The 15,735-nt window shown below is 38.1% G+C and overlaps 1 protein-coding gene and 1 non-coding gene across 2 annotated transcripts; both read right to left on the reverse strand.

Annotated features, from left to right (window-relative positions):
• Positions 1 to 303: 303 nt before the first annotated feature.
• Positions 304 to 7,919, reverse strand: serpine1 (serpin peptidase inhibitor, clade E (nexin, plasminogen activator inhibitor type 1), member 1). The gene is made up of 8 exons (XM_058066984.2): positions 7,900 to 7,919; positions 6,322 to 6,566; positions 4,812 to 5,036; positions 3,128 to 3,322; positions 2,850 to 3,048; positions 2,663 to 2,763; positions 1,012 to 1,098; positions 304 to 582 (listed from the first exon to the last, which is right to left on the reverse strand). Coding segments are annotated over exons 1-8 (1,179 nt in total). The 5' UTR covers positions 7,902 to 7,919; the 3' UTR covers positions 304 to 457.
• Positions 7,920 to 14,305: 6,386 nt separating this feature from the next.
• Positions 14,306 to 14,387, reverse strand: trnas-uga (transfer RNA serine (anticodon UGA)). Its single transcript has one exon. It is a non-coding gene; the product is annotated as a tRNA-Ser (tRNA).
• Positions 14,388 to 15,735: the final 1,348 nt, after the last annotated feature.

Here is a 15,735-nt window from a genome sequence, read left to right on the forward strand (position 1 = left end):
GGAGCACAAGGAGAATCTCCTTTCCGGGCTGTACCACGTGACTTTCCGCCGCTGCCATTCGGGGCGCTCATCAAAGACGCTCGGTTGGCCGCCATGACGGAAAGCAGAATCCATAAACATTGCATTGAGAAGGTGTCTTAGGCTCACTGTTCAGGCATTAATTGCGCCAATAGATGATCCAAGAGACCAGAATTGTTATTTTCCAAGACAAAGACATGTATATGTCATAAAAACGTTTCTGTTTTACCGTTTTGTACTGTAAATGTGTAGATCTAAACTAGTAAAAAAAACACTGCTAAAATATTTACATTTTTAATAAATAAAATATAAATACAAATACAGCATTACAAAAAACACAATTAGTAAAAAATAGAAATAAAACAGTAACATATATCCCTTGTTGTGTGAAGTGCATCAGTGTCTTGTCAGTAAAAAAACAACAACTCAAAAATCAGATTCAAAGAGGCTGGTTAAAGTGTCCCATGAACAGGATGACTCCGGTTGGTTTGTGCTGGATAAAGAAGAGGAAAGGCCGATCCAATGTGATCTCCTCCACTGCCATTCGAGAGAACATCACAGCCGCTAAAAGTAGATAAAAAAGTCAGTATTTAAATGCCAAAGTTGAAATAAATGAAGTACAGTGGAACCTCGGTTAGCGTCCCTTGGTTAGCATAGTTTTCGGTTAACGTACAAAAAACTATGGCAACATTATGCCACGGGTGACTTACGTTTTCCGGTATAACGGAATGGCATGCGTCTTGTCATGTCATTAATACACTGCATGAGTCTAACTGTATTTTTATCACAAATTGTTAGCATAGCTTGCTAAAAAATGCCAGCCAGAACAGGAAGTAAGCTATGTCGCTCATCTGTGTCTCAAAAATGAATTGATTTTACATGATTTGGTTTGAGGAGCACCTTTTAGAAGGAATTAATGACGCTAACCAAGGTTCCAGTGTACTTAAAGGTATGCATGTACTGTATGCGGTTCGTTATGCTAGCATGGTCTACCTGTGGCTGACGCTCCTTTTGTTCCTTGCTCGTTGACCTCCAACTTTACCGTCTGAAAAACCTTGGACACGCAAAGCCTCTCGTCGCCTGAAGAGAAAAAGAAACAATGCATGGTTAGCTTAGCTTTGAACCATGTGGCATCTGTAAAGCTGACATTTCCTCCACCCAGAAGCATGATGAAGCTACATCCCGATGAAGCATACCGTTCCATAGCCCGCACCCTCCACATGCCCAAGGCCAAAGGTCACATAAGTCCCCCTCTTCATAGCTGTCCCAGGCACTGCCTGTTACGGAGTATTAACCGCATCTGATATTTTCTTACCACGGGATTCTCATAAATTTACCACTTTTTTCCTGGTAAAATTACAACTTTATTCTCATAAATTTACCACTTTTTTCCTGGTAAAATTACAACTTTATTCTCATAAATTTACCACTTTTTTCTCGTAATATTGCAACTTTTTTGGTGTAAATTTACAACTATATTCTTGTACATTTATGACTTTATTTTCATAATATTATTGAAAAAGTTGTAAAGTTGTACATTTACAAGAATGAAGTCATAAAATTACAATGTTTTTCTCACAAATGTTCAAATTTATTTTTCAAAATTTAAGACTTTTTTTCTCATAAATTTAATACTTTATTCTCGTAAATTTATGACATTTTTTTCCTGTAAATTTAAAATGTTAATGTCATAAATGTACACGTTTTTTCTTGTAAATGTATGACTTTATTGACAACTCGTCAATTTAGGACTTTTTAAAATTTATATTTAAATTACAACTTCTTCTCGTAAATGTAAAACTGTATTGTTGTATTCTTTAAGACTTTTTTCTTGTAAATGTATGACTTATTTTTGTGTAAATTCACAACTTTATTTTTTAATTTAAGACTTTTTAGGACTCGTAAATATGTAGTTCTATTCTCGTAAATGTATGACTTTCTTCTTGTAATATTACTGAAAAATTCATACATTTATAAAAATAAAGTTGTAAATTTACAACTTTTTTCTCACAAATGTACACATTTATTCTTGTAAATGTAGGATTTTTTTTCATGAATTTACGAACTTATTCTTGTGGACGTACAACTTATTTTCTTGTAAATTTACAACTGTATTCCCATTAATTTATGACTTTTTATCTCGTAAAAAACTTTTATTCTCATAAATTTATGACTTTCTTGTAATGTTACAACTTTTATGACCGTATTGTTGTGAATGCATGACTTTATTCTTGTAATATTAAGGAAAACGCTGTACATTTACAAAAATAAAGTCATAAATATATGTTTTTCTCGCAAATGTACAAATGTATTCCTGTAAATGGAGGACTTTTTTCGCATAAATGTACAACTCTATTCTCCAAATCTCAGCTTGCTATATTTTTCGGTGTGACCCAAATAGGTGATTACGTCTTTTTTCTCATCGTATTACAACTTTATGATCATGACAATACGACTTTGTTGTATTTTAATTTGCTTTTTGTCATTCCACAGTTTTTCTTGAACCGAATATGGGTAAAAAAAATCAAACCAAAAGCCTCCTTGGATTGTAGCTGTGAAATGCTGTGAGTAATTTACGCACATATTGTGTTTTTCCATGGTACGATGGTGATGTAGTGGGCCTTGTTTGTAACGCCGTACTAACCAGTGATGCGCTTAAAGTCCGCCGTAGCCAGATTGAAGATGTTTCCCATGCCCATGTTGACAAGGGCATCCTTTAAATTCACATCGGAGTTGAGGGTAAACCTAAAAAAAGAAAATGTAACAATGTTAACGCCAATAAGTCAGTATGGCGCTAGCAATTAGGATGATAGAGCTAGCGTACGCTTCACCTGGGCATGGACAACTGTCTTCGGACGTTACGTAGTTTCAGTCGCCACTGCTGGATCCTCTGGCTGCTCAGCTCGCTACTGAGTGCGCTCAGTGGCACGTCGGGCTCGAAGGGGGACACGAGCAGCATGCTAAGCGAGTCGCCCTCGTACGGAACCTCCAGGACGTCATAATCCACGCCATCGGACGTCACAAACTCGCCTGTCGACACAGACAAAGATTTCTTTAGCTAGTTAGCAGGTGATCGTAGCATAGCAGACTTAGCTAACTAGACGCTAACCGTAGTTGAAGCGGTTGGTTAGTGTCATCATGCTAACAGGGACGGCGCTGCCGTTAGCGCAGTGGAACATTCTTTCATGGGTCAGCCTGGGGTCAAACGGAACTTTCCAGAGTCCTTGAAAGTGGAGGGCGTTCAGGAGAACCAGGCGTGTCTGGTCTGACAACGATCCTGGCACCAAGAAATTGGGAATGGCCCCTGTGGGAAAACGTGAAAACCAACACGTGAACAAAGAACTTGACAAGAAAGATTATTGAAGGGGAAGAATAAAGTTGCACCAGAAATATGCAAACATGTACCAGTACGAGTTTAAACTGAAAAAAAACCCCAAAACCCAACATTTTAAAGTTTTCCCAAAATGCATTTCGTTGAAGAAAACCATTTCATTGGAGGAGCATAGAAAATGTTGGATGACAGGGCTTCCTCTGTCCACCAGAGGGAGGCTGATGTCATTGCAGCACCCCAATGAATGCGTTGCACACATGATGCCTTATGGGAAAACGTTAAAACAGTTAAAAATGCTAGTATACTAATCATAACATGCTAGCATTACTAACAGTGTTAAGTGTTTAGTGTCTAGCTATGAAAAAAATGCTACTATGCTCATGTTAACCTGCTAGCAGTGCTAACATTGGCATGCTCACACCTCGAATGATGCAAAAGTGCAAAGTCTTTATATAAGTGTCTATGAAAATGGCTAAAAATTATACTATGCTAATGTTGACATGCTAGCAATGGTAGCATGCAAATGTTAGCATGCTAACATATACATATCATGGTAGTGCTCAATGTTGCTATATGTGTCTACCTATGAAAATAGCTAAAAATGCTACTATGCTAATGTTAACATACTATCAGTGCTAACATTTGCGTTCTAACACCTAGAATGATGCAAAAGTGCAAAGTCTTTATGGAAGTGTCTATGAAAATGGCTAAAAATGATGCTATGCTAATGTTGACATGCTAGCAATGTTAGCATGCAAATGTTAGCATGCTAACATATTTATCATGGTCGTGCTCAATGTTTCTCTATGTGTCTACCTGTGAAAATAGTTAAAAATGCTAGCGTTACTACCAGTGGTAAGCGTTTAGTGTCTAGCTATGAAAATGGCAAAAAAATGCTACTATGCTAATGCTGACATTAGCGTACTAACACCTAGAATGATAGTGCAAAGTCTTTATATGAAAATGGCTAAAAATGCTAAATCTCTATATAAGTGTCTATGAAACTGGCTAAAAATGATACTATGCTAATGTTGACATTCTAGTAATGGTAGCATTCGAATGTTCGCATGCTAACATATACGTATCATGGTAGTGCTCAATGTTTCTATATGTGCCTACCTATGAAAATAGCTAAAAATGCTACTATGGTAATGTTAACATGCTAGCAATTATAACATGCTACAGTTAGCATGCTAATACCTAGCATGATAATGTTATGTGTTTATATACGTATATATGTCAACCCATGAGAATAGCTACCAATGTGTTTGCAATGCTAACATGCTAACATTAGCATGCCCAACAAACAAACGCTAGCAGAAGTAATTACAACTTCAAAAGTTCCACCTTATTCTTGGACCATGGCTCTTTTTCATATGAACTTCCCGTCCAAGTGTCATATTTCCACATTGTTCTTGGAAGTATTAAGCGTCATTTTACGGTGATGCATGTTGCGGAGTACCTGCAGTGTGGTCGGAGACCCAGGCATTGAGAATGCTGACAGCCTGGTCGGGTCTTGTGAAGTCCACCTGGTGAGGCTGGCTGCTGAAGGCTTTGAGGAGGGCGTGCCGGTAGCTTTTCTCCAGGCTCATCTTCCTCTCCACCATCACCCCACTCGCCACGGCCAAGCCTTCCTGGCTATGGAGGTCATGCTGCAAGACACGCTGCTGCCTGGACGTACCACGCTCTGACGACCAACAAACAAAAGGAATAATTCCCTGCTTAGATAGGTAGTATGCTAAACAGACAAAACAGACATTCTACGGCAGGGGTCTCAAACACGCGGCCCGTGGGCCAAATGTGGCCCGCAGGACACCAGTTTGAGGCCCCCGCCTTGATATGAAAGTTTAATGTTAGTGCGGCCCGCGCAAGTTTGATATGGATGCTGTATAGTATCATGTACCCAGAAAAAATTATTACGTTTGATTAATGTTCATGTTAAAGGTTAAATAACTGTTAATAGTTATCCTCCCTGTCCGTGTGGAAGTGGTAAGTTTTTGGCTATTTAAGTTTAAAGGAAATAACTTGAAGGCTACCGTTTAGGTCGCTAGCTCTCTAGTTTGCGAGTTAGCATGTGTCTCAAGAAAATCAAAACCAAAGCAAAGTTTATTCATTTTTCTGTTTTTAATAAATGCGTTTTTTTTTTATGTGGCCCAGTCTCGCCCAGACCCTAGCTCCAGTGGCCCCCCCAAGTAAATTGAGTTTGAGACCTCTGTTCTACAGGATAAAATACTAATTTGTTTGTGAGAGCAATGGCATAATATTAAAAAATAAAATAAAATATAGTACTATGGTTAAATATGTAATCGGTACATACAGTCGTCCCTTGTTTATCGCAGCTGATTAATTCCGGACCTGACGAGTAGGCTTCAATATTAATACATGGAATATTTTCACAAGCATAGGAAACCTGTTTATGACCTAAATGTGGGTTTTAACATGATTAGAGCCCTCTAGATATAAAACAACACCCCTATATTCACCTTTATACTTCTATTACCCAATATAGTAGCCATCTTGGACATGAATCAGATAAGACTCATATGTTAGCACTAACAGCGTACTTCCTGGTGGCTATTGTCTCATTAGCGACACCTACAGACCGGTCCAGACATGTCCTGTCACGTCTTTTGAATGCTTTGTGTTCAGTATTTCCCTTCATCTGCCATGTTTATACTTTGAAATGCCCCATTTAATACCTTCATGTGTTTATTTCCCTATAATAGAAACATTAGGAACCATTCCACAGCAATCTTTGGAAAACCGCGATACAGTGAGGACATGATGTTCAAATGGTGATGTATTGATGTATGTATGGTATATATAGCATTTTTCATAGTTGGGAAAATAAAGAAAAAAAGGTGAAGTATTGCTTGGAGGAAGACACAGAAAATAAGTCATGTTTGCAAACCTACTACCAGACTACTACTACTACCAAACTAAGCAAGTTTGAGCCAATAAAAATGTCCAACCTTGCAAGTTGAAGCCCATGGCGGCCACCATGGCCTTGCGGGTGCTCCCCGCAGCGCCCAGCTGAGCCATGGCCAGCACGGAGGACACGCCGTAGGGAGACAAGACCACGTTGTCCTCCCCGGAGAGCCGTGCCAGGTGGGAAAAGACCCTCAGGCCCAAGTCGGTGTGCTTGTCCGGTAGCGATGCTAGCCCGTCTCTGCTAGCACTCAGCAGGAAGACCAGGAGAACGAACACACCAAACGTCCTGCGAGGACAAAGTGGAAATAACATATACATAAAAATATATATATTTTTTCATATGAAATAATCCAAAAATGTAATATGAATCCCCTTCTTCTGGTACTTTTCCAATCAGGAACTGTTACATTTGATCACTTCCTGCTTTCCAATTTTAATTTTAATTTTAATTTTAATTTTAATTTTAATTTTAATTTTAATTTTAATTTTAATTTTAATTTTAATTTTAATTTTAATTTTAATTTTAATTTTAATTTTAATTTTAATTTTAATTTTGTCATGTACCGAAGTACGAGGTGATATGACCATACAACCTTGTACTTCAGTACATGACAAAAAATACAAAAATAATAAGATCAAATTTTAAAAATGTAATTTAAAAAAATATATATAGTAGATATTTCTATTGAATAATTTGTAAACAAACCAACAACAATAACAAACATTTAGCAAGAATAAAGAAAAGGATATTATCAGCAAATATAATATAATTTTAGCATAACGTTGAAATATAGAAGAAAAATATTATTAGAAATATTATATATTATGAGAAAGCAACAAAACACAGTTTTGTCCAAATAAAGTCAAAATTTTACATGAAAAAAATAGAAATAGGAAAATATTGTCGTCATTTTATGACACAGAAGCCCAAATATTACATAAAAGGTCATATTAATTCTGATAAAAGTCTCACTTTGAATGAACTTGTAATATTATGAGGACAAAAATTATCAACAAGTAAATTATTAACAAGTAAGTAACAATAAACACAATCACGTCATTTTTGGACAATAAGCAATATTATAGGAATAAAGTCAGGATATTCTGGGAATGACTGAATATTACAAGAAGAACATTTTCACAAAACCCGGCAGCAATGCAAACAAAAATAGCTGTCATTTTATGACAATGAAGTCAAAATATGTCAATATAAGTCATATCTAACGAGACAAATAGTGGCAGTTTTACAAGAATAAAATGGTAATATGACGAAAAATGAAGTGACTCTAGAGATGAAATACTCAGCAAATATTGGGAGAAACTACTGTAAATTTAAAGTGCCTGGGGTAATGTTGTCACATTATGGCAATAAAGTCAAAGTCAAGATTAGAAGAACATTTTCGAGAAGAAAGTCGAAATATTTGGAAGCCATCAGAAATGGACAATCAAAGTCAAGTCAAAGCTTGACCTTCTAAAAACACGTTTTAGCAGAATAAACCCAGGAAAGATAATGTCATTTTAGTAAGACAATGAGCAATTTGTTAGCATAACCCCCCCACCAAACTTCTACTAATTAAACATAATGACTATATGAAAAAGTCTTAATAATAAGGTCTTACATTTTATCTTGATGCTGCTCTTCTGCTGCTTGGCTGTCAAATGAACTTTATCTTGACTTTCTTTGCTTTTATAGCCTTGACACACACACACACACACAAAAGGCCAATCACACCCCCCCTCCCCCGGCACATACTGTAGAGAGGTTATTTGCAATGGCGAATGGTGATGTCATTTGGCCCTGTCTGGAAAAAGCTTCCTTTTTCACCACACACATCCGCCCGACCCGCTCAACGTCTGACAGCGTCAGTGGACAAACATGAACAGTCACGCACACACACACACACACACACACACACACACACACACTCACACATGGCTGTGGTATGTAACCCCCGCCCCCCCAGCAGTGGAAAGTGTTCCCCAAATGGCTAATTGTGATAAAGCATGGAAAAATGTCTAAAAAGGATTGCTGACACATTCTTTCATCGTTACTGTTCTGCTATTATTATTAGGATTGTCATTCTTGGTGGGGGACGGGGGCGGGGGGGGGGGGGTATATGAAAAAATAATCAAGCATTGCAAGGCAGAAGTTGATGGAATGTGTCTTCTAGAATATTTTCTAAAGCACCCCCCCATACTAATACTTCCACTTCATTCTTATGTACATCCTCTTCTTGTAATATTACATCTGTATTCCCATCATATTTTCACTTCATTCCTATATTAGGACTTCCCCCATTCAAGCATAATTGGCTTCCTTATCATTTATCATCTTTTTTATTGGTATTTAAACTTTATTCCGCTTTATTATCATCACATTACAACTTTATCTGCAAGCTCATCACCAAATATTACAATTTTATTTGTTGCTTTGTGTCTCATAGTATTGGGATTTTCAAAGAAGTCTTTTTTTCTTGAATATTTCAACTATTGCATACGACACTAAAATGGTATTTTTTTTCTTCATAGTATTACAACCTTTGCAAACTTCAGTACTACTGTTTCTTTTTAGTTTCCTTATGAAGTGATATCCTCAGGTCGCACCAGGATGCTGTTCTGAAGCATACAACATTTCCGTGTTAAGATTACAATGTTAGCGTTTGCTACGTTAGCATTAGCTACGTTAGCATTAGCTACGTTAGCATTAGCTACGTTAGCGTTAGCTACGTATGTCTACCACTGTTTCTCCTTTACGGTGGTTAACTGGCTCCACCCCTGACAGTCAGGAATGAATATCCAGAATTAAGAGCATGTTTCCGACCTTCTATATGTTTAACATTATTAGAGCCCTCCAGACATAAAATAACACCCCTATAGTCACCTTTACGCTCCTATTACCCAATATGGTAGACACCATAAGAGAAAAGCCATTTAAGACATAAATAAGACGTGCGTTCATGTGTTCACAACATTGTCCTGGTAATGTTACAGTTTTAGCCTCCTGATATTGCAACATTGTCCTGGTAATGTTACAGCTTTAGCCTCCTGATATTACAACATTGTCCTGGTAATGTTACAGCTTCAACCTCCTGATATTACGACATTGTCCTGGTAATGTCACAGCTTCAGCCGCTTAATATTACGACATTGTCCTGGTAATGTCACAGCTTTAGCCTCCTAATATTACGACATTGTCCTGGTAATGTCACAGCTTTAACCTTGTGATATTACGACATTGTCCTGGTAATGTTACTGTTTAAGCCTCCTGATATTACGACATTGTCCTGGTAATGTAAGAGTTTTAGCCTCCTGATATTTTGACATTGTCCTGGTAATGTCACAGTTTTAGCCTCCTGATATTACGACATTGTCCTGGTAATGTCACAGCTTTAGCCTCCTAATATTATTATATTGTCCTGGTAATGTCACAGCTTTAGCCTCCTAATATTATGACATTGTCCTGGTAATGTCACCGCTTTAGCCTCCTAATATTACAACATTGTCCTGGTAATGTCACAGCTTTAGCCCCCTGATACCATGACATTGTCCTGGAATTGTTACAGTTTTAGCCTCCTAATATTACGACATTGTCCTGGTAATGTCACAGCTTTAGCCTCCTGATATTACAACATTTTCCTGGTAATGTTACTGTTTAAGCCTCCTGATATTACAACATTGTCCTGGTCATGTCACAGTTTTAGCCTCCTGATATTACGACATTGTCCTGGTAATGTCACAGCTTTAGCCTCCTGATATTACAACATTGTCCTGGTAATGTTACTGTTTTAGCCTCCTGATATTACGACATTGTCCTGGTCATGTCACAGTTTTAGCCTCCTGATATTACGACATTGTCCTGGTAATGTCACAGCTTTAGCCTCCTGATATTACAACATTGTCCTGGTAATGTTACTGTTTTAGCCTCCTGATATTACGACATTGTCCTGGTCATGTCACAGTTTTAGCCTCCTGATATTACGACATTGTCCTGGTAATGTCACAGCTTTAGCCTCCTAATATTACAACATTGTCCTGGTAATGTCACCGCTTTAGCCTCCTAATATTACAACATTGTCCTGGTAAATGTTACTGTTTAAGCCTCCTGATATTACGACATTGTCCTGGTAACGTTACAGTTTTAGCCTCCTGATATTTTGAAATTGTCCTGGTAATGTCACAGCTTTAGCCTCCTGATATTATGACATTGTCCTGGTAATGATACAGCTTTAGCCTCCTAATATTATGACATTCTCCTGGTAATGTCACAGCTTTAGCCTCCTGATATAACGACATTGTCCTGGTAATGTCACAGCTTTAGCTACCTAATATTACGACATTGTCCTGGTAATGTTACAGCTTTGGCCTCCTAATATTATAACATTGTCCTGGTAATGTCACAGTTTTGGCCTCCTAATATGACAACATTGTCCTGGTAATGTCACAGCTTTAGCCTCCTGATATTACGACATTGTCCTGGTCATGTCACAGCTTTATCTACCTAATATTACGACATCGTCCTGGTAATGTTACAGCTTTGGCCTCCTAATATTATAACATTGTCTTGGTAATGTTACAGCCTTAGCCTCCTAATATTACGACACATTTTTCTTAATACATGTCTGTCATCCTATTATGACTGTAGTCTCCTCAAATGCTATTTTTCTCATCTTCTTGGGACTCGGGTGTCAGACTGAGACGATGCAGTGACTTTTGTGTTGTAACATAAACATTCCAGAAGATGTTGTGTATGAATGCCAGGGGACTCACTAAGGCTGAACATGTGAATCATTCTTTCTCCATCTTTATGTAGTCATTCATTTGGGAGCGTGACACATGAGAACAGGACATCAAGGGAATACTGATATTCCTTGTCCTGCGACTCACTGTCTTTCTGCAGGGGAAAAAATAACGTGTTTTTTCCCGTTTGGCAACACACGAAAACATCAAGTCATGTCTTATCTAACTTTATAAGCAAACATGGAAAAGTGTGAGTGGTGTAGTGTGTGGGAGGAGTACCGGGGGTGTCTCATGGGACAGAAATACAGAATACATGTGTTTGTCATTAGGGCGCTGCAGTACGGTACATCCCATAATAGCTAACACGTGGAAACACTGCTTGTAATGTCGTGCTTCTGGGAACACGTCTACGCTTCATTGTTTTCTTCATCATAGTAATAAAGCTAACAAAGTCAGAATCATGCTGTGCTACGTTAGCAGACTACATTCATCATTGACTTGTCAATAGTTGTACTGCTAGGATACTACACAAAGGCCCAAATGCTAGGAAACTAAATTCCAACCATTATGACAAAAATGTTGTAATGTTAATGAGACTAAATTTGTCATTTGTGAGTAAATAGTTGTCATGCTAGAAGACTACATTTGAACCATTCTGAGAAAAATGTCATAATGAAAAAAATATGTAATTCACAAGTAAATAGTTGTAATGCAAGTTGAATAAAGTCCCACCATTGCCAGAAAAATGTTGTAATGTTAGGAGACTAAAGTCGTACCAATACGAGGAAAAGGTAACGAGTAAATTATTGTAATTGTAGGAGGCTTCTGTCATACCGTTACGAGAAAAATGTTGTAATGTGAGGAGACTAAAGTCATACTATTACGACTATCTTTTTGCTATCTTGAGGCTAAATTTGTTATTTATGAGTAAAAGATAGTAATGCTAGGAGACTAAATTCGTAATTTACAAGTTAATAATAGTTGTAATGCTAAGTCGAACCATTTCGGGAAAAATGTTGTAATGTTACGACTAAATTTGTAATTTACGAGTAAATAGCCGTCATGCCAGGAGACTAATGTCGTACCATTAGAAGAAAAACGTAACGAGTAAATTATTGTAATGCTAGGAGACTTATGTTGTACCGTCACGAGAAAAATGTTGTAATGTTAGGAGACTAAAGTCATACTATTACGAGATACATTTTGCTAAGTTGAGACTAAATTTGTTATGCTAGGAGACTAAATTCGTAATTTACGAGTAAATAGTAGCTGGCATGCCAGGAAACTAATGTTGTAACTAATTTGGGCTGCACGGTGTACAAGTGTTTAGCGCGCAGACCTCGCAGCTAGGAGACCAGAGTTCAATCCCACCCTCGGCCATCTCTTTGCATGTTCTCCCTGTGCATGCGTGGATTTTCTCCGGGTACTCCGGTTTCCTCCCACATTCCAAAAACATGCTAGGTTAATTGGCGACTCTATATTGTCCATAGGTATGAATGTGAGTGTGAATGGTTGTTTGTCTATATGTGCCCTGTGATTGGCTGGCGACCAGTCCAGGGTGTACCCCCGCCCGAAGACAGCTGGGATAGACTCCAGCACCCCCGCGACCCTCGTGAGGATAAGCAGTAGAAAATGAATGAATGAGACCCAATTTGTTGTTTACGAGTAAATAGTTGTCATGATAGGTGACAAAATTTGTAATTTACGATTCAATAATAGTTTTAATGCTAAGAACCATTTTGAAAAAAAAATATGACAAAATTTGTAATTTACGAGTCAATAATTGTATTGTTAAGAGACTAATGCTAAGAGAGTCGAACCATTGTGAGAAAAATGTTGTAATGTAAATATTTGTCATGCTAGGAGACTAAAGTTGTACCATAACAAGAAAAATGTTAGGAGACTCAAAGTTTTAAAAGTTTTTTACTACAAGAAAAATGTTGTTATGCTGAGACTAAAATTGTAATTTAGTAAATAATTGTCATGCTAGGACTCTAATTTCATACCGTTCTGAGAAAAATGTCAATAATAGGAGGCTAATGCTCGGAGAATAAATTTACTCACAAAAAATGGTTGTAATGCGAGGAAAGTAACACGTTGCATTCAGAAGAAAATGCGACTCAAGTCATACTGTTACAAGGAAAATGTTTTAACCTTGAGACAAAATCTGTCATTTACGAGTAAACAGTTGTAACACTGGGATTATCGCAGTACGAGTCATTCATGAGTAAATAGCTGTATTGTTAGGCTACTAAAGCCATATGTTGCCATGTTAGGGCTAACTTTTTGTCATAATGTCATAATGTTAGTCGACTCCGTTTGTCATTTACCAGTAAATACTGCTAGGAGACTAATTACAACCATTACCCAACCATTACAAGACAAATGTTGTCATTTTGATACAAAAGATGTCGTTTAGGACTAAACAGTTGTGATGCTAGGACACTAATGTTGTACCCGTGCGAGAGAAATGACTTCATATTTTGACACTAAATTCATAATTTCCGAGTAAATAGTTGTAATGTCTGGAGAAAAGTGAGAATTGTGCACTAAAGTTGTACTATGGGGGGAAAGTCCGTAATATAACAAGACTAATTTGTAATATCAGAATTTCCCTGCAAAAGTGTAACTTTTGTAATCATTTTTTCGTGAATAATGTTCTTTTTTAAGATGACAGTTACAACTTTATCAATTCAGTCGGCATGCGTTCTTCCGCTGCAGTGGCTTGGGCTGTTGCCATGGCGACAGTCCACTCTATACACGCGCTGACATAACATCATAAAGTTTCTATGAGCCACAAGCTGGCCTCTCCTTGCTGACTCAGCAACACTTCATCCTTTCCACTGCTTTTCAATAGAAGAGTCAACAAACGTGGAGTGTCATCACCCTTTTTTTTCCACAAAAACACACATCCTCCATTCACAGTCAGCCTATATTAAGACGGTAATTTAACGTGACGTGACACACACTATGCCAATAAAGGGAGCTTTCACCCTCCCTGGGAATTAAAACATCAATAAATTATATTTCAGACTAATGCCAGTTGACGTTTGTGTTGCGTGGGTTTCACAAATGAACGCCGTGTGTGCAAAATAAAACAAATACCGCTATGTAAGTTATAGTACATGTGACGTTTTTAGCCCCCCCCCAACTCTCGTTACGTCATCACTCGTTTACGGTGTCAAAGGGAAGGAAGAGGACATGTATGTTGCTCATTCGATACACCTCGTGTAGCATTTAAAACAAAAAATAATTATTAAATCAATCATTAAAAACAACATTTCACCACGCTGCGAGCAGGGTTCGAACCTGCGCGGGAAGATCCCATTGGATTTCAAGTCCAACGCCTTAACCACTCGGCCATCGCAGCTGCTATTCCACCTTGGTGTCCTTACGTGTTTTGTTTGTCAATCAAGGAACTGAGAACACTAATTCATTTAGTTACTATACCGCTTGTCCTACATGTACAACATTAAAATGCTAATTCACGATACATAACGAGGTTAAACATGAAGCAATGTTTTTTAACGTCGCCATTTTGTATGTACAACTGTCATGGCTGATTTCACCCACATGAGGGCGGCAGAGATAACGTTGTTCCTTCAGCGGTGCGGGTAGTAAACAACTACTGTACATAACATTTCCTCGTCCTATTGTTAAATAAACGCTTCTATAGTCGATGTGTTTCTCACATTAAGTTTGAACTGAAGAATCCAGTCCGGTATAGCCAGCAGTTCAATGTAACCGCAAGTCTGCTTTTTATACAAAATAATACTAAATGTTATCAAAAAAATATTTCGGAGACAGCTGGGATAGGCTCCCACACGCCCGCGACTCTCATGAGGATAAGCGGTAGAAAAGAAATTAATATTTGAGGATAAACCTAGCATTTTATTTTTGCCAGAAGTTGCGTTTTTCACCTATTAGCAAACCGAACCCAGCCTTTATTCCCGAGATGCATGACCTCCTCGCCACTCCCTGTGCAACAACAGGGAATATTATGATATTGGATGATTTTAATATCCATATTGATAGCCACTCTTCCTATTCTGCTGCTGAATTCATGAATCTTCTTGATTGCCTCAACCTCACTCAATATGTTAAAGTCCCAACACACTCCAGAGATGTTACTGGAGTGTTCATCAACAATAGCCCTGGAAACTCAATTAACCCTCTCCTCAAACCTTAGCCCCCCCACACACACACTTTGATAGCACGCAGGAGCGGTGCAACAGCTTCTTCTCATTCTTTAAATCAAAAGATGGAAACATCCGTTCTCTCCTTTCCTGCCCCCCTGCTCCCTCTGCATCTATAGTCTTATTTGTTGAGCCCAGCTGGGGGCCACTCAGCCCCCTCTGCTATTTAGGGACATCTCTCAGCCTGACATTGAGGACATCTTTAGGATAATGAAGCCCTCCACTTGTGCCCTGGACCCATTTCCCTCAGCCCTGATAAAAAGTCACTCCCCTCCAATAAGCCTTTGTTAGACAAAATCATCAAGCACTCACTCCGGTCTGGCCTTGTCCCCTCACGCTGTTGCCTAGCGCAGAACATCATGGCAAACACTAGAATTGATATCTACTTGTAAATAAATACACACTTGTATGAAAAAAGAGAGCTTCTCCTCCTTGAACCAGCAGCCGCCACTGGTCTGCTGCTACGTTTTTATTGGTTAGAACAAAATGAAAGTGAAAATGAAAAAATTACAAAAAAAAATG

The sequence above is a fragment of the Doryrhamphus excisus genome, linkage group LG2, assembly GCF_037039965.1.
Source record: "Doryrhamphus excisus strain RoL-2023G ecotype Guam linkage group LG2, RoL_Dexc_Guam_v1.1, whole genome shotgun sequence".
Taxonomy (NCBI): domain Eukaryota; kingdom Metazoa; phylum Chordata; class Actinopteri; order Syngnathiformes; family Syngnathidae; genus Doryrhamphus; species Doryrhamphus excisus.

Excerpts from the sequence above, each read along its gene's own strand:
- serpine1 (XM_058066984.2), bottom strand. Across the intron at positions 5,037-6,321 it reads CATGGGCTTCAACTTGCAAG|AGCGTGGTACGTCCAGGCAG; the intron begins GTTGGACATTTT and ends GTTGGTCGTCAG. Across the intron at positions 1,099-2,662 it reads GGACTTTAAGCGCATCACTG|GCGACGAGAGGCTTTGCGTG; the intron begins GTTAGTACGGCG and ends TTTTCTCTTCAG.